General features: G+C 47.6%; 1 protein-coding gene across 1 annotated transcript; it reads left to right on the forward strand.

Moving 5' to 3' along the window:
- The first annotated feature begins 90 nt into the window (after positions 1-90).
- On the forward strand, positions 91-25,046 carry LOC8029434 (serine/arginine repetitive matrix protein 2). Its single transcript, XM_029995165.3, has 6 exons — positions 91-512; positions 7,073-7,342; positions 10,222-10,356; positions 13,381-13,637; positions 16,735-17,010; positions 23,271-25,046. Exons 1-6 carry the CDS (start codon positions 455-457, stop codon positions 24,243-24,245), a joined length of 1,971 nt encoding a protein of 656 aa, XP_029851025.2. The 5' UTR covers positions 91-454; the 3' UTR covers positions 24,246-25,046.
- Positions 25,047-25,258: the final 212 nt, after the last annotated feature.

Below are 25,258 nucleotides of genomic sequence, written 5' to 3' on the forward strand. Positions count from 1 at the left end.
TAAATTTTATTTAAGTTTGTATCAAAACGAGAGTATTATTCATGTAACCAAAAACCGGATTGTTTGTCTGCGCCACCTAGTAGAGATAACACAAAGTTGCGGAAAAATCATCGCCGCCATTGATTTGGAAACTCTGGAAACGGTGTAGCGGGTTCTCTGTCGCAAGCTGATCGCCGTAAAGTTTTATTTTGTGGCAGCAACCACTGACAGCCGCTGCAGAAACCCGCCTTTCTCCAATGCCCCGAAGAGCCAAGCGGAGACGACAGTGCACTTGAATCGCCGCCGCAACAAGCTCAGCCATGAAACAGGGTTGCGGCGATCCGCAAACCGTGCGCGTCGACGGCAAACACGGTTCGGCCCCAAACCGGACCATCTTGGGAACTTCCTGCCTACTTCTCCCGAAATAATCGCCCGGTACGTCGGGGAAGAAAATAGAAAATACGCGACACTCGCAATGGTCGAAGTGCTGCCGATCATCGTGTGCGGGACCATCCTTCACATCGCCGTCGGAGGTAAGCTTCACTCCGGATGTGTGGTCCGCGAACCGTACAGTGTGATCCGCCGAGCTTTGCGCTGCTACTACCAGGGAATTTCTTTTTTTCACGGTCGTCCCGTCGCTTTCTCGGTGCGGCCAAAGACAGATTTATCGGTTACGCGTCGCCGCAGTTGCGAGCTCGCATCAGGCGACGAGTCGATAGTGAGGGCAGCGGGGGTGTGTATGTTTGGGGTATAAACAGCGTTGTCAATGCGTGTCACGTTTTTTTTCCGTGTCCCCTTTCAACAGGCGCCCGGGGAGAGAACCAGTCCCTCCCGATACCGACCAGCCTTTGCAGTCTTTCGTAAAACCCCGATCGGGCGATTGACTCTGTTTCGAGTGGACGTCGCACCGAACGCGAAAGAAAATTCTACAAAAAGACGGGTTGCAAGAAGCGCGCCGCCGTCGACGGAGGTGTTCAGCCGAGCGTAGGAGGTCACTCCGGAAGTGCAGCCGCCTAACCTGGATTTCTCGCGCTGTGAACAAAAGGGGGAAGACGAGCCATTGTTCGGGGCCGGCTTATTTAAAATTGGAGGGCCATCTCCGAGGGCGTGCCTGCCGGGAGACCTTGGAGAGAGTCGGGCCGCCATCGCGCGGTTCAAACCCTCCCACCGCCGAGACCATAGCGCAGTCAATCTCACCGTCGCTCACAGTCTGGTGAAGTACAGAAAAGGGATCAGAGTCAGTCATACTTACGTGTTGAGGTTTAAAGCACCGACCGAGGTCAAATGACTTTTTGCCTTCGGGATGTTTCCTTTCTGCAACCAAAAACAAAAGTAATTTTATTTTCAGAAATAAAATTACTGTAATTAATTAAATTAAATGGCACCATTAAAGTGACACTGACACCCACAAAAAATCCACAAATTTTGTTTTGATTTTTTGTTAGGCAATTTATTATGTCAGAGGACTACCCAATCAATATTTTGCTACAGCGTCACATATATTTTTAATAATGTCAGAAAATGCAACTGCTCGAATCCGAAACTGGATTATTGAGAAAGAAATATAGAGGAGGAGAGTGTTGCCGGAAGTCACGTGGCTATGCAACTTTTCTTTTTTTCAATCAATGTATTTATGTTTTTTTAGAAGCCGCAAAAAAAATTGGTATCATATTTCATTTCTATATTTTTTATTGAATGTGTGCCTTCGATGACCCAGGAATTTGATTATCTTTGGTGGTTGTGTCTAAACCATAGAAAACGGCTCGTGACCCCGGAGAAGAGAGTGAGCGCTACTCAAACCATAGAGTTATTACAATAAACACTAGAGGCTGAGCTGGCGCTAGTGTCTACGGGACTTCCGGTTGCAAATTGAAGCAGACAGCATGCAGTCTACATTTCCAGCCTCCCTGTGTATTCCTATGGGTAAACGCGCGTGAATTTTGTGTCTTCGCCGGAAAATAATATGAATAACTTTTGTCATTTTGGTTGCACCGGATAGTATGTACCTTTATTGGTATTGTGAAAGTGTAATTGCTTTAGTTACAGCATTTTTCTTTACCACTGAACGATGTTAAACTTCGCTCTATTTTAGGCCCGAACCTCTGTTTCAAGGAAGGTATGTAGAAATGAGCGACGATTCTAAGCAAAATAAGGATCGAAAGGAATGCAGAGTGTGTTCAGAGTTCGCCAGAGTAGTTGTAAGGTTGTTGTCCCGGACCTCGGTGGGAACCCTGGAGGTGTCTACCGTCGAGGGCCGGGGGACCGTGGAACGATGCTGGTTGCTGGAGAGCTGGCTGTAGGCGGCGAGGACTCGGGACAGGGACGACCAAGACCGCTTAGTGTTCGATTAAAACACAAAACTTTACTTGAACAGTGCACGATACAATCAAACAACTGGGAATAACTGGCCTCACAGGCTTACGATCGCGAGACACGAAGTCAAGTGTCCTACCGCGCACAGTGAGGGCGATGGCTAAGTAGCCGGCGAACAAGGGCTGCCGCATGCGGCAGGTAACGGGAGGAGAACAGCCAGGGGCTCGCAAGCCCGTTCCAACTCGAGGCTCACACGCTCGGTCAGGGCTTAAGACAGTGCGCCGGAAACCGCTCTGTCCAATGAGGGCTTCGTCTGCATCCCATTGGGTCGAGGCCCCGACGCACTCTCGACCTATTGCACGAGAGTTCGTTGCTGTTGCCGAGGTGGTCATTAAGATCGGGCCCTGCGGTTGAGAGTCTAAACCCCGGTATGTTTATGTTCCGAGGAAGATCTACTAATTCTCGGTTTAGGCGAGAATCGTCGAAACGTGCCCCGCCGGCAAACGTCCTTTCCCCCGGAGCGCGGGCAGGAGCCTCAGCGTAAACGAAAAGCGCGCCTGGGAAGCCGTCTCGTGGATATTCCCACGATGCCGGGTCCACGCCGGCGTGTATACACCAGTTGCACCCGGTGCCTCTCGAGTCGAAGTCACAAAACACTGGAACATGACCCGAAGTCTTCGAGGAAGTCGTTCGAGCTTGAGACGCGGCCCAGTTTACGAAATGGCGCGCCAGCCGATGATAGCCGCACTCCGGTGCCTGCCCCGAACGCCCGCGTAGATTTGTGTGTCTGGAGCCCCGGGTAAGAGGCAAGGCCCGCGGACAACGACCCCCCGTGGGGGATATACAACTCCGTTCGTAGTAGACGGAACAAAGTAAGACACATGCAAGCGCTAAAGCAAAACGAATGACCGAGGCTCAGCGCAACATACCGATAAGCTAAAACTAAACGCCGTCTTGGCGGCGCGCGAAATTTGCCACCGCCTCTACAGCCAGCATTCCGTTGGTGCTTATATATTGCTAATATGCCTGTCCTCTCACTATAAGAAAATGACCCCGTCGTGCATCCTTACGAGTGGTTAAAAAAACGTTCGAAACGTAAAGAATAAAGTATGTGGGCTACGAAAGGTGTGTTTTTCTATTATTTCCTATGTTGGGCAGTTTTTATCGTGCACCTGTCCTCTGGCTTCCCCCTATTTGCAAAGATTTGGAGCGTGTGGGTGATGATTTGAACCCAGAACAAGCATCTTCGCAGATATTCATGAGCAGAAAGAATAAAGCAGTACTTATTTATTGCAAATCGGACTATATTACGTGACTTTCAATTTATTTTGATCGTCTGCAAGCACAAGGAGTTACTTACCCAGTGTTACTGCATAGTTCTTGCCGCCTCTCTTGGTTTTCCACATGTCCTTCGTTCGTTTGACACGTGAATCCCCCATGCTGGAAAGCGTCGACCCCGTGTTCGCGCTAACAGTGTCCGACAGTGCACATAAATACACGTATGAAGCGGTTTTAGCACCGTTTTTCATGCCACGAATTTCAAATAAAAATGCTGTAACTGACCAATTATTTGTCTGCGTGACTGAGAAATGTTCCAATGTGCCTAGTACGTACAAATTATTTGTGATATTTATTCTTATAATCGAGCGCAAAGAGAAAATGCACTCGCTTTTTCCCATAGAAATGCATTACCGGAAGTCAATTTCTGACTGCTTGCTGTCTGCTTCAAAATGCAACAGCACACTAGCGCCAGCTGAGCCTCTAGCGTTTATTGTAATAACTCTATGTCTCAAACCCGCCAGTTCTTCATCAGCGGTTTTCGGGCAGAAAGAAAACGAATATCGAGTGGCAAATTGTGTTCTGGGTAGTTGGGCTCTCATATGTCATGTACAGATAAAAACCCTGGCAAGCATAAATCCCCTCTCAGTGTCCCTTTCAGTTGACAACCAACTGTATACTATAATAAATGGTTCATCATCGAAAATATCAGTCAATTGAAGAGACATACAGATTATATGTGTGCAACTATATGTTTTTCTAAACTTGAGGAACTAAATTAAAAATTTAGGTCTGTGCAAACCAAATAAATTATACAACTGTGGACATTCGTTTTGGCATGCTGAAAGTTCAGGTTCTCGTTCGAATCATGGAGGATCAAATTGTGAGGAAGTCCGAGTCTCAAACCCCCTATATTCCATTAATGAATTAGTGAAAGGGAAAAAAACAACTAAGATTACATAAAAACAAAGAGGGCGAAGGCAGGATGATTCCTGTAACATTACCATAGGGAAGACAGTTTGTCTCCTTTAGACATCTGTGACAAACATGTTGCAAATTTTACTCTTCTCCACCAGCAGGTTTTTCCTATCTTAGAGTAGCTTGTGAAGCGTTGTAAACACGTGTGACATAGCGCTTGTCCTGTATACTTCATATCCTTGTCTTTTTTGCGCTAATTGATATGTTTAACGTGCGACACAGGAACATCCGAGTGGAATGGGACCATCTGATATAGCCTTTGGGCCCTCAGGCAAGGTTGTTTGGCGACACGCATGCAGCCCCCCCAATGGGTGTCCTTGCGAGGACAAATTGCATTAGCAAGAACTGGTACCGCTCCTTTCGTGACCCCGTTATTGGAGGGACTGAAATTATTGTTTTGCTTTGGCCGTCTAGTGCTGGAAATCGGTGCTTCACAGAATAGCCACTAGTAAGCAGCTTCCGCTTCCACATGCTGGTTTTCACAGAAAGTGCATTGACAAGGCTCTCATTGTTTTTCCTCTTCAACTACCCATTCTATTACCAACTGGATGGTTGCACCCCTCAATAAAACAAGTAAGGAGAGGAATTTTTTTTTGTTGTTTGCGTCTCAAAACGGCTACAGTCTTTGTATGAGACTGCCATAATAAATGTTAAAGCTTTTTTTTTTTAAAGTTATTACTTTATTATGTTAAACTTTTACCAACTCGCCCAGTTCAACACCTTGTTACAGTTTATATGGCACACTTAGGTACAAAACACAGCATACTCACGAGCAGCTATACATTCATAACATGCATACATTCATGCATACAATCTCATAGAAAAGGTTTAAAAATAATATGGTAGCTGTTTGTACAAGAGTCACTCAACCTCGCAATTAAAATGTTTCTAATTAACAAAAATATCCACAGAGTTACTGGAGATGTCATCAAATGTAAATTGCATGCAAGAAATGGGACATAGCTTCTCCTGATGAAAAGGATAAAAGAAACAGGCATGTCTGCTAACACGGATAGGTGCATGGAAATTTACAGAACATAATATAGCGTAATCAAGTTGACCGTGAATCACTCTATTAAAACACAATACGTCTTGCACAACTCTTCTGCTTGATAAAGACTGTAAGTTGAGATTTCTAAAAATGTAGGCATAATCATAAAAACACTTTCTATAGAAATACCGATCATAAATCATACAAAGGAGCCTCTTCTGAGCATGTTCAATTTGTTCTGATTCGAATAATGTAAGATCTGGCGAGCTCAATCCTGGAACGAATAAAGCTACAAAAAAGGCGAATAATACACGAGGGATTTGAAAACTCGTTGGTCAAACGGTAAATCATGCCCAAAAGTTCAAACGCAGAGCTAACAACCTGGGATACATTAAAAGAAAAAGAAAGATGGCTGTCAGAATATACGCAGAATTCACAAACTGTGGTGATGCGTAAAATAGGAGTGGTACCGAGAACGTAGTCAGTAGAAATTGGTTGCCTCCTTCCTGGCACTGGATAATGTAGTCAACGCTTAGAGTCAACGCTGTTTTGAGCCTAATGAAACCGGGATGTTAAAAATATTAAACATGATACACAAAATCTGCTAATGACTATTTTAAATGGATAGCTATATTTTTCGTTCCAAATGGTCGATTCTAGCGAGCGTTCGAAGAGCAGCCATCGGAAAGTGCGATGCGTCGCTGGAAATCCAGTGCCTCCAACGCGTTTGTGATGTCACATTTACAACTACACGGGCATGGCTACAGGGAGGCTGGAGTGGTTGTGGGCTTCGTTACTTAATGGCACCAATGCGTTACAACCTGACCGTTCAAGCTGGCCAGTTACTGGTTCTGGAATGCCAGCCAAGACGAAAAAGTGATTCACCTCTGCTTGAAACTCCCTGCTCCACGCAGGAGTTCAATAGGTGCGGGAGAGAACAACACTTTGGTTTGGCCATTTTTGACAGCCTATATGCACTCAGAGCTTGGGGCCGTACTTCTATGAGGTGGAGCTGCGTTTATGGGAAGCTCGACGTAATGACATTCGAGAACATCCACCAGGCGCAGTCGAATAATCGGTTTATTCGTTTAAAATTATGTTTTGGTGTCATTTTGAACAAAAATTGGTGTACCCGGTGTGCCCACAATGTGGTTGACATTTAGACAATAAAATAGGTGCTAGAATTTCGTTGCAGTATGCCGGGCGAAGGGAGAATGGGTGGTTGAGAAGAAAAAAAGAGTGGGAGGAGCCTCACAGCATTCAGATGATTACATGGTTAGGGTTCTCTAGTCTCAAAGCACAATCTAGCTTTGAAAAAATATTATAATACTTCGGTAACCTTAATTTTTTAATATTGCGCTGATCCTTGCGTAATTCCCTTCTCGATTATGCGCCCACTACGCAGTTGACTCTCCGCGAACACCTGGTCGTTGAAACGGAGGCTGATGCCCATTCCACGCTCAACGGATGCGAAGCGTTTATTTTCGGCGCCGTAGCCAAATCGCAGCAATTGTTTGCTGCCACCTCACGCAGAGGAGACCGAGGAGGGAGTCCTCCCCGCCCGGGAGGGGGAGGGCTCTTCGAGCTGCGTGGACCGCCTGGGGGGCCTGGTGGGGCACGGGGACCGCTACACGCCCCGGGGCAAGGACCCCTGCGAGCGGTGCACCTGCCAGCGGGGGCGCCCCGACTCGTGCTCCATCACCTCGTGCTACCCGCCCGCCCAGTGCCACGCCCCCTATCTGCGGGGCTCCGGGGAGTGCTGCGACTATGCCTGCAACGGGACCACCCTGGGCTCGCCCGACGGTGAGCGCCGGCTCTCCGCTGCCTGCCGCGCGTTGAGACCTCCCGGACAGAGTGAGGGCTCTGGGGGGGAGCTCGTCTTCTTATTCTGTACCCGCGACAGACTGTAGCGTAATTCGTGCGATGCTGTCAGAGCTGCTTGCACTAATGACACGCAAGACGAAGCCACGTGTTCGTGCAACTGTATGGGACTACTGCATGCACGAAACTAATGCCCCCCTTACAAACCGGACATGAGGACCGATAAAAAATCAGACATAACACACAATGTCTGTCAAGTTATCCACCAGCTTGCCTGTGTTTTTGCCCCTATTACGCGTGAAAGTTAATGTCATTTCATCGAATAACGTCCTGGCGATCGGCACACGGCACTCCTAGCGCAGCACATTCCACGCAAGTTGCTCGTTGTCGGTGTCGCGAGCTGATTTGCCGTTCGTGGAAATATTGAGTTGGGGTAGTTGGGTAAAAGATTGAAAAATAAAGGAAAGGCCCTCTTTTAGAGTATAACCCAAAGACGGGATTAGCGCACAATTTTCGATTCCCGTCCAAATGCACTCGTGAACCCTCGGTGTAATCGGTCGTCGTGAAAACTCAGTCGGCTTGGAGTGCTTCTGCGGTAACAGACTCTCCAATCTTTGCTGTTGAGGCGGCATGGAGGAGAGCGTGGCATTACTCCATCAACTAAGGCTGCCCCTTGTTTGGCACACGCCGCTTGGAACAGCTTGCCGAGTGCAGTTGCTCGTTGTCGTCTCAAAAGAGGGACTCGAGTATTGGCCGGTACTGGTGCCTCCAACAATTGCATTCGGAACAGTGAAAGGACAGCAATGACAGAATCACAGAATCTAACTTCAAATTCGTGTGACAACCGGCTCGAGGTGTAGATAGGTCGGTCACTTAAATGGTGACTGATCAGCCGCAGATGGGGAATGTCAGTGTGCCCATTGACTATTTCAATAATCGCCTGTTGTGTGTTGTCATCTTTGTCACCTGGAGTGTAGAACATATTTTGAACATCTGCAATAGCTATCTTCTGTGGCGGACGCTGCGCTTGCGTCCACAGCCGAGGGACCTGGCATTTCTTCCCGGGTGATAAGCGATGGAAATCTGTGTATACAACCGGTGAATGCTTTTCTCGGCTAGCCCTGTAGTTGGTTGCCACGTGACGTACGACTCGCAGTTGCATCTGTCATCACTGTCATTGAGTTTTAGTGAAGGCAACTGACACAAATATGTGAGTCAACATTGTGTTAGCTTGATTAGGAAAGGATAAGAAGAGGGTATACGTCAAAATCCATTCCTTATTATTAGCCTTTCCTAATCCAGTACATTTACCAGTGTGCTAATTTCCTCGGTATAGTGTGAACATGTTCATCACTACAATAACCCGAGGCCGGAGATGGTACATGGCGCACTTTAAGACTCTGTGCATCGTGATCCTCATTTCTGCTTGTCACAGTTTTGTCCTTTCTCGTGTGTCACAAAAATTTTTCAACTTTCTCAGGTCCTTGGTCCTCTCTTTATGTCCCTTGTCTCTCTCGTCAAGAAAGTAGAAGGTGTTCCTTTGTAGTGAAAGAAGCTGACACATAACAAGTAGTGATGTTCCTTGTGATGGTAGCAGCTGAACTGCGCTATGCAGAGTCTTTTGCTTTATGGTATACTCCGTTCACCCATAAGCTGAGACTACGGTGGGAGCTACATGCCCGCCGAACCAATCGGCTGCCTCCCTCTCATCGCTGGACCCTGCTCTCCGCGCGTGGGCATGGCCGGGAGCATGATGACGTGGCGAGAGTCATATGACTGGTCTAACGAGGACGTAGCTTCCACTGCAGTCTCATCTTAGGGGTGAATGGAGTATAGGTCGGATCACATTTGCTTTTCATCAACTCCAACTTCAAGAGATATAGCCATCATTTCTATACTTTCGTCATAATATGTTTGAATCTTATGAACGAAGAAATAATTCCAAATACAGATGAAATAGATGACTGCAAACTACTCATACTTGAACACGTTTTGAAGGGGTAAAGATTGACAGTTGTAAAGCTTCAGAGCAGGCTCTACCTACTCGATATGCACAATGGCGACGTGAAAGATGTCATACTACACACTTTCCAATGACTGTAGGGACGTTCAACCAAAACCATCTTTTTAAAGGGAAAAACAGTTGAAGAATCTCCGATCGTGGCTGTTCTGACCGATTCAGTATTTGCATAAAATTCAGGTAATGGTCTTGGTCCTGATAATGTGGTATCTAAAAAATGAGGCACTTCGCTCGAAGTTGGAATAAGCTTTCATGCAGCATGTCATGTATCAGCTGGTGGCCGAGAGATAGCGTGGCCAGGCGTACGCACTTACCCGCACTTTGCAAGAGAACAGGCCTGGTGCATGGTATGGGTGCACGGTCATTGGGATTTGAAGCGCCATTAAAAAAGCAACAACCGGACTCTACTCTGTGTCATGCTTGGGCTGCGACCGAGAGACGGTTGGGCTTTTCCCGGGACGCATCTCACAGAACATACAATTTGCTAAATCTCACAAATCTCACAGATCACAGCATCTCTCAGGTCCTAACGCATTTATAGCTCCGCTTTCTTTGTTCGGCATAGCAATTTGTCTACTGTGTGTGCAGCAGCCAGGTTCAGACACTGTGACATAATATCTGTAACATCCTTTGTACTTATCTCCAACATCAATGCGCCCCTCCAGTGGAGAAAAGCAGACGTCTAGTTTGTTGCATAGAAATGCCTGTCAAGGCCATTCGTGGGATTAGTTTCCTCGGAATTCAGAAGGTTGTGACTGCATCCCTGTTACGTGGGAATAGAGGATGCTCCGTTAACCTAATCCTACAAAATGCTGTCCCCCCACATTCTCTTTGCTCGCAGGCTCGGACGTTCTGAGTGCCACTAACCTGGGCCTGCGGCTGGTGGCCAGCACAGTCACCTCCTTCCTCATCCTAGCACTGTTGCTCTTCATGATTCATCGGCTGCGCAAGCGGCGCCTGCTCGTCATGATACGCAGTGGGTGCCTCTTGTGCCCCTCCTTTCCCTCTGAAGCGCTCTCATTTCGGATCATTCGCCAAGTTTGACATAAACCCGACTGGCACTACAGTGACCTTATCTTTAGTTGCCAGAGCTTGTACGATGTAGTTTGCGATAATGACTGTATCGAATAATGTACAACATCGTGCCAAACTCTTCACAACCCTCATTTATTTTCTCTCTCTTTTTGCATGAAGTTCACTTAGCATAGTTTTAAATAACTTTATTTTTTGTTGTGTTTTTGGCATTGACTGTTGCTTGTTTAGTTGTTGCTTCACGCAAGATTCCCAGCTTGTACCGCTCATGTGATGGGAACTAGAAGTGGTTTCTCAAATTCTATTGTAAAGGTGGCAAATTTACTCCATGTTTTATAGCTGACTGCCCTTTAACATTCGGGTTAGCGACCATTCATATCTGGGTGCTGCTGGTCAGTTACTTGCAAGTCAAGTTTATTTAGTATTTATTTAGTCAGTTGTCTTAAATGCCCACTGCCGGGCATTGTATATGGGGGAGCTGATGATATAATAATGCGGAAGAAACACGGGAGACACTGTTGAGATGGCATTATAGAAGAGCTAGACAAACTTTGTGAAAGGTGAAATATTAAAAAACTAACCTTCACATGTGTTAAAAAAAAAAAAAAAATTATGGCAAACTCAGAAAATGGAAGAGAGGAGGATCATTTGAGAAAGACAACAAGGGTAAAACACATTTCAAAAGGTTTTATTATGTAATGTCAGAATATCCCGAGATTGGTGTCACAATCGTGTCATCGCAAAGAGAGTTCCAGGCCCTAATATAATATGGTTGAATTGTTGGAGAGTGGGGTTCCAGATATTCAAGAGGACTGCTGCTCATACAAAAATGTTCTTTGTGGGTGAAAAGGATGTTCCTGTACTGCGAGGGTGTGGTTGTGAAATAAGCAGAGAAGGGAGATGTCACAGTGAGTTACAAAAGGAGGAAAACAATGCCAGCCAGCTAACCCTTGGGCACAGCGTGTGAAAGGCTCGTGCGTCCTTTGCTACTGTTGTAGCACTCGTTTGTTTAGAGTACTCTGTCGAATTTCAGCCACACACAGAGCAACTGCATGTGCATATCAAATTGCAGTGCTGTCTCTGCAGGACTTTACAACTACTACTTCTAGGTTGTTTAGTCGGCTCTTTTTCCTTGTTCGTGTCGTTCGGGTTTCGCGATTCGATGACGGCCGCTTGCTAGAGGTGTGGGTGGCCTGGACCCGTGCTTGAAGTGCCATATGGTATAGTTTTACCTCTTGTGCCTAATTTCATTACTTCTTCCCCGTTTCCATTTTCTCTTTGAGACATTCAGTGGCATAGCAGCTTTTGGGCATCTAGGAAGTGGAAGCTTTTTCCAGGAAACACCTAAGCAGACCTGGCAATTTGAACCAATTTTATTATCACCAAATGTTATTTCGAATCAAGCACTTTTTCATAGTTTAAAAGGCACACTTGCAAAGATTTTGAGGCGATGAAAACGCTAGTCAGAACTACCGTACTCACTAAGCTCATTACCTGTTTTTTTACCTTGCAAAGCATTTATTGTAACCAAAGTGCAGCGACGGATTATGTACAGGAGCTAGCGTCGTGCTTTGAGAGTGCCATGCCATTAGTGGTGCAAAACTATCGATAGTACTATCGATGGTATTGATAGTCGCCAGAAATCTGACTATCGTTAGTAAAAAAACTATTGATTGTACTATCGATAGTCGACAATCGAAAAACTATCGATAGTCGAATTTCGAAAAACTATTGATAGTACTATCAAGTGTTGACTATAGAAAAACTATTGACAGTACTATCGATAGTCGACTATAGAAAAACTATCGATAGTACTATCGGTAGTCAACTATCGAAAAGCTATGGATAATACTATCGATAGTCGACTATCGAAAAACTATTGTTAATCTACTATCGGAAAACTATCGATAGTCGACAATCATAAACCTATGGACTGTACTGTCGACGGTTTACTATCGATAGTTTTGCGACACTAGTAGTTTTGCGTCGCTCCCTCTTCTCTTTTTCACACTTTATTTTTTCAAATGGGACACCAACTAGCCCAAGTACTTACCATCTCAACTTTGCTTCAGCTTTCAGTGATAACGAAGACAAGGAGTTTAGGCGAAGAGAGGACGAAGGGAGGCGAGTGGCAGTGCGGCAACTGTGTTCACTCTAGTAGTGCAAAACTATTGATAGTACTATCGATAGTATTGATAGTCACCAGAAATCTGACTATTGATAGTAAAAGAACTCTTGATAGTACCATCCATAGTCGACTATCGAAAAACTACCGATATTAATATCGATGGTCGACTATCGATAGTGGACTGCCGAAGAACTATCAATAGTACTATCGATAGTCGACTGTTGATAGTTCTGCGACACTATCGATAGTTTTGAAAAAACTATCGATATTCGGTTTATCGATAGTTTTTGCATCACTACATGCCATGCATGCTCCTGCGGATAAAACTATGGCACCGCACTTGCTCTTATCGCTCCGGCTTGCTTGCGGGGAGACAAAGTCATCCCTCGCCCCCCCAAGTATCGTGCCTGCGATGCGTCTTTGACCGGTGTGTTTAGTGTCCTATTCCACCCAAGCATCAAAAGTGGCCCCGAAACAGATGATGTCGTAAAAGCCGGCATGTCACGCCGTCGGGTATCTCGATTCTGGCGGTTGGTGCTAGAGGTTCTGGCAAAAAGTAAGAGCGAGCGTCGCCGTCGTCGCGGTGTTTCGACTCCCGGTTACTGACGCTTCCTTTGACTAGAGCTAGAGAGCGACTTGCAGCAGAACACGCATCTGTCACATCCACAACCGCCGTCGTGACACCGCCAGGGTCCTGGCCGGCGGCAGGAAGACGCTTTGACGATGTCGCGTGGATATTGAGGGGCCACTTTTTAGGACACGCCGGTCGGAGACATGTTGCGGGCACCGCGCTCGGAGGGCTTGGAAGCGGCCCCGATTGAGTGAGCGGCGGGTGCGCAGGGCTGAACGGCTGCCGGGCGGCGGCAGACCTGGAGGACGCCTGCCTGGCGCGGCAATTGGCGCTGGACGATCGAGGGGGCTTCCTGGTGGGGCGTGAGCACCTGGCCCTGGGGCTGGGTGGCCTCTGCCCGGACCCCCCGCCCCCCTACAGCTTCTGGAAGCCCCCCGAGGCCTACGTCCCGCCCGGGGAGGCTCCGCCCCCGTACGAGGCCCCCCCGATGCCTCCGCCCCTGCCGCCGCATGACGACGCCCACCAGGTGGGGACGGCGCGGAAGCCCAACTGCTGTGTTAATGAATCGCCGTCCATGGTCTAGCCAGGGGGAGGCTTATGGGGCTTCAGCCCCTCCCAAAACCCAGGGGGGTCAAAATGCCTGCATTTTGACCCCCCTTTCCGCACTCTAAGTCGTGAACATCCAAGCCACTTCAGCCTCCCCAGAAAATTTCTGGATACAGCACTGATCGTCTTTCAAAAATAAAATAGTCTCGATCGTGAAGTCATCAATTCATCCGTGTTTTTAGAGTGCAGCTCTTAGGCGCCCGTTTCCGGCTTGAGCGGCGTCGCCGTCGGCGTAATTGCGCGGTGCATTATGGGTAAATTTCCCCGCTAAATTTAGCGGAAAAATTTTCCCGCTAAATCTAGTGGAAAAATTTCCCTGCTAAATTTAGCGGAAAAATTTCCCCACTAAATCTAGCGGAAAAATTTCCCCGCTAAATCTAGCGGAAAAATATCCCCCGCTAAATCTAGCAGAATATTTTCCCCGCTAAATCTAGCGGAAAAATTTCCCCGCTAAATCTAGCGGAATATTTTCCCCGCTAAATCTAGCGGAAAAATTTCCGCTAATTCTAGCGGAAAAATTTCCCCGCTAAATCTAGCGGAAAAATTTCCCCGCTAAATCTAGCGGAATAATTTCCCCGCTAAATCTAGCGGAATAATTTCCCCGCTAAAATCTAGCGGAAAAATTTCCCCGCTAAATCTAGCGGAACAATTTCCCCGCTAAATCTAGCGGAAAATTTTCCCCGCTAAATCTAGCGGAATAATTTCCCCGCTATATCTAGCGGAAAAATTTCCCCGCTAAATCTGGCGGAAATATTTCCCCGCTAAATCTAGTGGAAAACTTTCCCCGCTAAATCTAGCGGAAACATTTCCCCGCTAAATCTAACGAAACAATTTCCCCGCTAAATCTAGCGGAAAAATTTCCCCGCTAAATCTAGCTGAAAAATTTCTCTTCAGGTCAGGTGACCCTCGAGGTCACGTGACCCCCGTGGTCACGTGACTACCACGTGACCTTGGCGAGGAGGTCATGTGACCCCTCCAAGGTCACGTGACCACCTTTCCCCCCCCCAATAACCCGTGAACCTCAGTACCCTTCCCTCCTTTTCCTCAAGAGCTGCGCTCTAATTCGGCGTTACAGGGAGTTGTAAACGGCTTTCATTTTTTTTTTTTTTTTTTTCAGTTTTACGAGGTGCCTGTTAAGACCTGTTCACACTCTTGCGACCTCTTAAAACTGGATTCCTCAAAACCTCTTGCAACGAGAGGACATACTGGCGCCATCTTTTGGGTAGCAGTGTAAACTTGGCGGTCCGGCATATTTACCATTTCTCTCGCGCTTTATTCTTTCTTTCTTGGCTCAAAAAACCTTTGTCAACGTCATAAATGAGCCTTTCTTATACGTATTACTCACATTTGACCTCGGAAATCCCGCAAAACCTTCACTCTTGTGAAATGCAGTTCCTGGGTCACCGCATAGATGGCGCCAGTGTGTTCTCTCGTCCTAAGAAATTTTAAGAGGTTTTAACAAGTCTCGTCTCTCTCAATCGTACTTGGTTGCAAGAGTGTGAAAGTGTGTTGTGCAATTATAAACATTTTGTTCTTACTTTATTACACATATATTTTTATACTTTTTGCAAAATGTGTATTCAAATCGTGTTACGTCTTTACAGTAAAGTCCTCTGGGCGATGTAGGTATCTGAACGAATAAATAAAAAAAATGAAAGCCGTTTACAACTCCCTGTAACGCCGAATTAGAGCGCAGCTCTTGAGGAGGAGGAGGGAAGGGTACTGAGGTTCACGTGTTATGGGGGGGGGAGAGTGGTCACGTGACCTGGGGGTATCACGTGACCTCGGGGGGTCACGTGACCCCCAGAGAAATTTTTCCGCTAGATTTAGCGGGTAAATTTTTCCGCTAGTCTTTCCGCTAGATTTAGGGGGGAAATTATTCTGCTAGATCTAGCGGAGAAATTTTTCCACTAGATTTAGAGAGGAAATTTTTTTGCTAGATTTAGCGGGAAAATTTTTACGCTAAATTTAGCGGGGAAATTTTTCCGCCAGATTTAGTGGGGAAATTTTTCCACTAAATTTAGCGGGGAAATTTTTTCGCTAGATTTAGCGGGCAAATTTACCCATAATGCACCGCGCGGTGACGGCGACGCCGACGCCGTTCAAGCCGGAAACGGGCGCCTAAAAGCTGCGCTCTAATAGATGGCGGCGTGCCCGTAGTCGTCCGGATGCTTGACAATGTATCGGGTCGGCTTGAGCGAACATTTGGAGGTTTTTTGCAGCTCGTCATCGAACCGTGCCTCGCGGAGTGTTTGAACATTGCTGGAAGTTGGCTCCATAAATGGAAGCGGGGGAGCGAGTGCCGCAGCTCGGTATGCAAATTGAATCGAAAGACTCCGGCGATTTTCTGGAGATTTTAGAGTCACGTGGAAGCGTCCTCTGCCGGCGACGAGCGTAGGCCTCCCTTTAACGACGTGGCTCGTAGACGGCATTGGCTCTCGGTTCCACTCGACCGTGTCGCGCCGCACGAGCCAACAACAGCCATCGCTATCTACAAAGCGCGTTGTCGACTATTTTTACTTCGACGGCTTACGACGAACGGTTGTCTTTTATCGAATTTAGGAAAAAATGCTTTTAACTTTTGAAATGTTCGCATCTTGTGGCGTCTTTTTTGCGAGAAAACAAAGCCGGCAGTCGCGTCGACGCCATGAGGTTACAAACCGGCGGTCCGTTCCTCGCCGAGCACGGAGTGCAGAGAAAGCGAAAAAGAGTATCGATGTCCCGAGCTCGGCCTTCGCGTGCCCTTCTAGTCACTTGCTGATAGAGAACGGCAGGGCATTTCTTTTGAGCGCCTAACCTCACGCATGGGCTTTGTGCCTTCTGCCGCGCTTTGGTCGCTCGAGGTGCAGGAGATGCTAGAGCACCCTCGAAAGTAGAAAGCTTGCGCTGGAGGCGGGAAAGCCGAAGCTCCTTCCTGCCGTTCTCACCTCATTGGCGCCTGTAGCCAAACTCATCGCGAACGGGAGCTTCGTGCGAGCCGAGTCTCTCCTTAATCCTCGCACTCCGTGTGGCCGCAGCCGTGCGACCAGGTATCGAGGATCACGCAGACGACGCCCCCTCTGTGCGAGGCGGCCTCCTCCTCGAGCAGCAGCAGCGAGGGGGCGGAGCCCGGGGGCGTGGCCGACCGCCAGAGGGCCATCCGGTCGGACGCCTACTACGAGGACGGGCCCCACGTCACGGTGGTCCGGGTCGGGGAGGCCGAGGGCGGCCGGCCCCACGGCCGCGTGCTCTCCCAGTGCGAGCCCCACGGGCGCCGACTCGTGCAGGACGGCGAAAAGCGGCTCAGCCTCCAGGTGCGTCACGTCGGTCCGTTCGCCCGACTGCGCGTGCTTGGAGCCCAGAGAATCCTTGTCAGGGGGTTGCGAGGAAAGAAGAAATGAGCGAAAAATAAAAGTGTAGCGGGACTTGGAAAAGAATGGCATACTTTGTTTCACCTTAAAAAGTAACTGCAAAGAAAAAAATTTTTTTTTAAACAGCCTGATTGGAACAAGCATGTCACAAAACCGATTCGCCTCAAAAGAATAAAAATTTTTACTGCAATATTGCACGAGACTGATTTTAGTTTGCAGCTAACACTAACACTATCACCAACACCAGTTGTTGCAGGTGGTAGTGATAGGAAGCGACGCGGGGTTTTTGGCTTTCATAGCGCGGTTCGTTACTTTAGTTTTTCTGGGGTGTTCTCTTTGCTTTCGTAAGGCGTTTTCTTTGCTGGCATACTTTCTTTTTTCAGTGATGTGATTGCTGCGCCAATTGCGCTAAACTGCGCCAAGGGGCTAACCCTGCTACATCCTGCTACATTTTGCCAAGATATGGATAATCTGCGCCAAGCCTGCGCCAAAGGACCAATTTTGGTCGCCTTTATAAACCGAAACTAAACTGAGTACCGCAATTGAGCACGCGGTGAGCTAGGTGGCGCAAGCGGCCGCCCGACACAAAGTACCCGGCATCAATCGTCTCAATCGTTCATCCGGTCTTGCACGGTTTTCCCGTCATGTCTCGTTCCGCGTCCCCATCGTCTCGCGTTTTTAAATTTTTTTATTATTATTTTTTTTAAACGATGACGCGGACGTGTGCGGCGCTCCGACGCTAACGTGCTAGTGTACCAGCCATGTCGTCATGCTATGAAACGAAACCACGCTTTTGCGCGGCGGGAGCTCCTTAGTGAGCTGAAGCACTCGCTCCTGAAAGCAACGGCCATGGGAAAACTATATTTGGTTCCTGCCTGCCAGTCACCGTGGTCGCGCGACGTCGGGTGTTGCCGTCCCCACGTCGCTGCAGATATGCCGCTTTCTAAAATGAAACTAAATACTGCCGCATGTTCATCAACATTCCTGTTCTTATTTAATACGCTACTAAAAAAATCCCTCTTTAGCTCAAAGACTTCTGTGTCGAAATATTGATCACCTAGGTTTTTCTCGGCGGGTTTTCTTTCGGAAGGGACTCCGGTGCGTGAAAAATCTGCCGCGAAAGAAAGTTGGTGAAGGGAAGTAATCCAAAGAAAAGAATGCAATGTCTACAGGCTGAACCCGCTCAGCGCGCTTGTTTGTCTCGAGTTCAGTCGTTGCACGAAGCGCTCCAAGAACTTTTTCACCCTGGCTCGTGATGTCTTGCATCGATATGCTCAGGTTATTTTCTTTTTCTTTTTTTTTTCTGTGTGTTTAGCTTGTACCTTGCCTGCCGGCCTGCCAAGCACGTGCTGCTGGACTGTTTTTAGAGCGCAGCTCTTAGGGGCCCGTTTCCGGCTTGAGCGGCGTCGGCTTGGCGTCGCCGTCGGCGTAACCGCACGGTGCATTATGGGTAAATTTCCTCGCTAGATCTAGCGGAAAAATTTGTCCGCTAAATCTAGCGGAAAAACCCCGCTAAATCTAGCGGAAACATTTCCCCGCTAGATTTAGCGGAAAAAATTCATCGCTAAATCTAGCGGAAAATTTTTTCTGGGGGGTCGTGACCCCCCCCCCCCCGAGATCACGTGACACCCCCCCCCTGCCCCGAGAACAGGTGACCCTCAGTACCCTTCCCTCCTCCTCCTCAAGAGCTGCGCTCCAATTCGGTGTTACAGGGAGCTGTAAACGGCTTTCATTTTTTGTCGTATGCTGACAGTTACATTTTGCATGCAATTTTGGGAACCAGTTGGCGACGGAGCGGAGTGGCATGGTTTCGATTGAACAGGCCATCTCCGATCGTGCGACAATTTCGTATTGCACTGCAGTAGTTACGTGCTGCGTTTTATCAGTTGGAGACTGCTTTAATTTATTTTATCACTAGTCAACCTAATGCTGTGCTATTTATACTGAGCTGGTCATTTTGAAATAAATGGTAATATGTGCAGTTTGGCTTTTATTTACCTATAGCGGGTATATATATATATACGTATCATTTAACTGAAGCATTGCAGAATGTGTCAGGTCATTGGCATTTCAGTTACGTGTTTAGAGACTCCCAGGTGGTCTAACTGGACTATAATTTGTTTATTGCGGCGAGCAAAGTGTCCAAAAAATAATTGAAACAATTTTTTTTTTTTTCTAAGAATACTTGCTTCAAAAGCCACTTTTGCTGCTCCGAAACACTGTTATAGCTGCTCCAAAAGCCAGTTTTGCTGCTCCAAAACAGTGTTTTGGCTGCTCCAAAAGGTGCTCCAAAACGGCTTAGGCCAATCACATCACTGTTTTTTGGTTGCACATGCAAATGTTAATTCTTTGTAGATGTCAGCTTCTGTAAAGCGACGCCGTTGCTCTGTAAAGTGCTGCCAGGTTAGTGATCGCCACAGTGATCACCAGCCTGTGTCGTCCAGGCGCGCCGAAGGTTCGGGAGGTGTGCTGTCTTCGTTGCTGGCAGCCGCCCTTTGTGGCATATCTTCGTGTGGCCAAAGACCCAGTTGCTCACAGCGGCCAAGAAGTTGACGCTTCTTGGCCGCTTCAAGGTCTATTTTGCGCGCAGTTCGCACAGAACGCAGTCGCTACAAGAGGCTGGTACGCACACAAGACATAGCGAAAGTCGAGACACTGTGTACGTTGTTCAATTCCGCAGCCAAGTCAATCCAAGAGCAAATCCAAGAGCGAGAGGCAGGGTGTAGTTCTCCTCCACGCGGGGTGAAAAAGCAAGAGTTCCAAATGTGGGGCGGTTCTGATTCCAACTAAATTACATCCTGTAAAGTAAATATTGCTAAAAAAAAAAATCACGTAAAATTTGTTTTGTGACACCTTCGTCCTAATTAGGCTGTTTAAAAAAAAAAAAAAAACTTTTTTTTGCCGTTATTCTTTAAGGGGACACTGAGCTCCCAAAAAACTGTTCTTTAACCCTTTGACGATCGTTGCCATACCCATCCGGCAGCAATTGCATGTTTGAAAGTGCACGCCTAGATGCGAAACCGCACCCGCCACGGGAGATGTTGCTACTCGTCTTTGGCAAACTATTAACATTGTATTAGCGCAGTGTTTCGCTTTGCTGTGCTGTTTATAGTTTGAAATTGGACGCTCCATGCTCGTGATACAGTGCAACCCACTAATAACGATGATGAAAAAACCCGAAATTTCAATCGTATAACCGATTACCGTTGTATCTGCACTGGAAACTGATCATTTCCTGTTTAGAAACTCTTGAAATTGATTGTTATAAGCGGTACCTCGTTATATGTGGTATCTTTATAAGTGGGGCACACTGTATGCGCGAGATGCTTCGCGTGTCGGCTGCTCTGGCTTTAGTAGCAATTGGGACACCAGCTCTTTTGACTTGGGCTTTTAACGCTTCTCAGAATTTAATCGACCCTTTCCGAAATTCAGTCTCGCTACGTCCATAACTATCGTCATCTAAGTATACAAGTTCATATGTTCTATTGGAAACGGAACTTTTAAGAACGAGCGCAAACTGCTAGCCGTCTTTGCTAGATGTTTCTCGAGTTTGGCAGACATTATAGCTGAGGAAATAATCGTAGTGGTAAGTTGACTAATTAACTAAAATCTGTTAATTAATTTTCTAATTATTGGTTTTGTGGGTCATGTTGCAATTGCAGAATCAACGGCAATTGCTATTAGAGGCCAGACCAATTAAAATAATTTGCAAAAGTTTATTAGTGTGAGATAATTATTTAAATTTTCCGTCTTGTAGCCTGATTTGAAAATTGCTTTCAAACAGTGCGGTGCGAGCTTTTTGCGCACAATTTTTAAATCAGGTTAAAAAATTTGAAATTTATTTATTAATATGTCAAAAATGAATAAAATATTACGATTATTTTAATTTGTCTGGCCTCTAATAGTAATTACCATAATTTCTGCAATTGCAACATGACCCGTAAAAGCAAAATTTAAAAGGTTAATTAACTTATTTTAATTAATTGTCCAACTTACCACGACGACTGTTATCTTCACGTCTGTGACATCACTTCAAAGGCATGGAAACCGTTTGGACAGAAAATGTTCTAAGCGATTTAACGGGTGTAAATGGTTCTAAACGATTGAATGGGTGTTTTGACGAAATTGACAGAGTCCAGGCAAGCTGCTGGAGGTCCGACACATTGTACCCGAGCATGTGTTTGCGGTGTGATTGGTGCAGCATTTGTGCCAAACTGTGCAAAAGGGATTAGTTTTCTGCATTCTGGTGCATTGCACCAAGATGTGAGGAATTTGTGCCAACATTTCACCGAAGCGTAAAGTTGCTCCGCTACACTGTGAGAGCATCACGATACACTGTCCAAACTTTTCGGAACCTCTATCTATCGCTCTGAATAACACACTAATATTCAATTTCATCCTCATATCGAACACTGACTGGACTCGGCAGTTCAGCAATGTTTCTCATTGTTTGAGTGATCTATAGTCAGCTTTGTTGAGCATGCTTTTCGTCGTGCACTTGTGTACTGCGGAGAAGTGACATTGGCGGGGTTGACTGCATGTCTCGCTTAGCCCCAGCTCAGATTGAGGAAAAAACACTCCTGTCCAGAATGGGCGTCAAGTATTGGAAATGAAAAAGGACCTTGATGAATGCTGATAGGACAACTCCACCTTGCAGTACATTTTTCAAAACAAAAGCATGCCTTGTATACACGTTTGCGAGTACAGCCTTGGGGCTTTGCCATCTTGCTTGCTTGAGGTGTGCTTGGGCGTGGCCATAATGCGGCCAATGGCTACACTTGCAAACGTGTGTCTATAGACTGCAATATTCTGACATGTTTTGCGCCTCATTAATTGTAAATTCTTTTTTTTTTTCAAATTCAAGACTTGTAGAAGGATACCGTAGTAGAACTTCTAAATGACCTTGGTTAGGTGTAGCTGGGTTTTATTATCTAATTTTTCATTTTGTTACCACCTTTATCCAGACATCCAACTGTACAAGGGTGCAGTTCTAAATGAGCTTTAGTAGCAGTGAATGAGTAGAAACTTGAGAATAACCTTAACATTTATTCTATATTTTTTAAGATTACATATTTGCTGCAACATGCTGATTTTGCATCATCGTAATATTCTACATAAAAAATGCCATTAATGTTTGTAGCTCATAGAGAAAGCTTTGTTTTTTTGATTGAACTAACAGTTTTACAGTTTTTTTTTTTTTTGCAATGTTCAGAACTTGAACATGCTGTCTAATTCTGTAGTAAACAGAACTCTGTTGCGAGATTATTTCAGTATATAGTAAGGGTATACTGAAATAATCTCTTTTTTTTTTCAGTCAGCTTTGTGTGCTTGGTGATTTGTTAAAAAAGTGAAAGCCGTTTACAAATCCCTGTAACGCCGAATTGGAGCGCAGCTCTTGAGGAGGAGGAGTGAAGGGTACTGAGGGGAGAGTAGACCCCTCCCCCTTCTCCTCCTCCCCTCATTCTTTAATATGCTCCGGGGGGGGGGGGGGGGGGTGTCACGTGACTTCGGGGAGGGGGTCACGTGACCTCGGGGAGGCGTGACCTGGGGGTGACCTCAAGGCCACGTGACCCCAAAGGTGACCCCCACGTGACCTTGGGGGTCACGTGACCTCGGGGGGTCACGTGACCTCAGGGGGGTCACGTGACCTCAGGGGGGTCACGTGACCTCAGAGGGGTCACGTGACCTGGGGGTCACGTGACCTTGAGATGACCTTGGAAAAGGTCACGTGACCTCGGGGGTCACGTGACCTTGGGGAGGCGACCACGTGACCTCGGGGGTCACGTGACCTCAGAGGGGTCACGTGACTTGGGGGTCACGTGACCTTCAAAGGGTCACGTGGGGTCATCTTGGGGTCACGTGACCTTGAGATGACCTTGGAAGGGGTCACGTGACCTCGAGGGGTCATGTGACCTTCAGGGGGTCACGTGACCTTGAGATGACCTTGGGAGGGGTCACGTGACCTTGGGATGACCTTGGTTACGCCGACGGCGACGGCGACGCCGCTCAAGCCGGGAACGGGCCCCTAAGAGCTGCGCTCTAAAATTTTGATAGTCGTTAAGTGCAGCCAGAATTCAGACATGCGAAAACTGTCGGTCGCTGCAGCCTCAAACTTAACATGGGGGCAGGCCGGACGCTGCAGATTGTGGACAGGTGTTCTCAACGCCGCGTCCATGACCGGATGCTCGTTTCCCCGTCCACAGGGCCCCGCCGTGTCCCAGAGCAACGGCAATGCTCAGTACCCGGACCCGACATCGTGGCACGGGGAGGGGGAAGGCGGCAGCGAGACCACCTCGAGTGGCAGTGCGAGTCCAGAGGGCCGCCCTGGCGCCTTCAGCCCCACCACGAGCGAGTCGAGCGCTTCCGGCGATGTCAACGAGGTCGCCGCGAGGGCCTCGGCAAACGCCCGGCCGACCAAGGCCCGGCGTTCCCTCGACCGCACGCTGCAGCAGCTCCGGCGCTTTTCCATCCCGCGCAAGAAGAACACCGCCAAGGAGCCGGGGGAGGGCCTCTCGGGAGCTTGTTGCTTCAGCCACGGGTCGTCCTCCGCAGACGCCGACGGGAGGGTTCGCACAGTGCCGAGAGACCGACGCACCGAAGCCGATGGCTCCACCCGCGGGAGGCCGTCGCTGTCGTCCGAAGACGTTGTGAAGGTGAAGAAAGGAGGCAAAAGGGCGCTGCTGTTTACGTCGTCCCGAGACGGTTCCGTCGGAAGGAAAGGCCGGCGCGGAGATGGCGCCAACGGCGACGCCCTGGCCCACCGCGAGTGCCGGGACGGCCGGCCGGACTCGCTGGAACTCCCCACGGCGACCTCAACGCTCAAGGGTCGTTCTGCCGTCCCCGTCACGATAACGGTGAAGTGCAGGCCCGTGCGGACGGAGTGCGTGCCGTCTCCTCGCACCGAGGAGCGCGGGTCATCGCGGTCTTCGTCTGTGTGCTCCGAGACGGGCGAGCGAAGGCTGAGGACGCCAGAGTCCCCCTCCGCGGCCGACGGGGGCTCGGAGCGCGTCGCCGCTGTGCAGTCGTACGGAGAAGCTTCGGCGGGGCGGGTGCCGCGGCAGAGCGTTGCGCGTCACGTGGCGCGCCTCGAGGCAGAAGGATTCAGGCCGCCCGACGCTTCTGCACCTCGGAGGCAAGGCCGTGGGGACAGGCCGCACTGCCAGGGGCACGAGTCGTAGCGCTCGTGGCGTGCCTGAGCGGGGACTGTGCCTCAACTTGACTTCTCTGTATTTTTCGTCGTTGTAAATGTTCTCATTACGGAGACGGGTCGTGTGCTGCGCCGATTTCGTTTTGTGGTACATACGAGAATCTTGTACCAGGACCAAGTTAGTGTGATGAAATTTGTCGCTTCGAACAAAGTCTGCTCTTCAAGACAGTGATGCTCAAGGACGATTTTGTCGCAGAAACGCGACCATCCAGTGCGTCGTAGGTGTTCTTAATCCCCCGAGGAAACCTTAGGTCATGTAATCCCCCGGGTATTTATCTGTGGTAGCGTGTCTAGAGGTTGTTTTTAGCATTCCTCAAAAGGGTGTTAAAAGACCCTGGTTTTGTGACCCTCACCTAGCTCTTAAAAGTGTAGGTGTTGCTTGACATTTGGTATGCCTCTTCACACATTATTTTGACGTTTTTGTTTTTTATCAGTGTGCTTGGATGGTCTCTTTACTAGCATCCTCACTCCAGAAATGAAGCAAGTTCCACACTCGTTTCGTAGGTGGAGCTACCGTAGTCATAAAAATACTGTCGAATTGTGTTTATTTTTCTAAAGGTATTGGTTAAACCCTTATTCCAGTGGCTTCGTACAAAGCCAAGTCACAAATGCATCTTCCTCGTTTACCATCTAAGGCTTCCTTTAAAAGTCTGCCAACTTATGCATTGTGGATGATGCATTGTGATTGATGATTCGGAGTGCATTGTACATGGTCATCGTAAATCAAGTATTATTGCCAGCATTCCAGAAATAAATTGTTTTTGAAAGCAGACATTTTTGCAACTAGTGATTGATCTTTACATGTTCTTAATTAAAAAAAAAAAACATAATCGAGACAGGCAAGTCAATTTGAAGAGAAGGCTTAGCGTCTTCTTTCTAAGCATTTACCTTTTCTCTCAGTTGCTATAGTTTCATCCTAGACAGAAGTAGGTACATTGCTTTATCCTGGCAAAGTAGTACACAGAAATTTTGAGGAAGGCTTTA

Source organism: Ixodes scapularis, unplaced genomic scaffold, assembly GCF_016920785.2.
Source record: "Ixodes scapularis isolate PalLabHiFi unplaced genomic scaffold, ASM1692078v2 PGA_scaffold1__304_contigs__length_218370807, whole genome shotgun sequence".
Classification (NCBI taxonomy): domain Eukaryota; kingdom Metazoa; phylum Arthropoda; class Arachnida; order Ixodida; family Ixodidae; genus Ixodes; species Ixodes scapularis.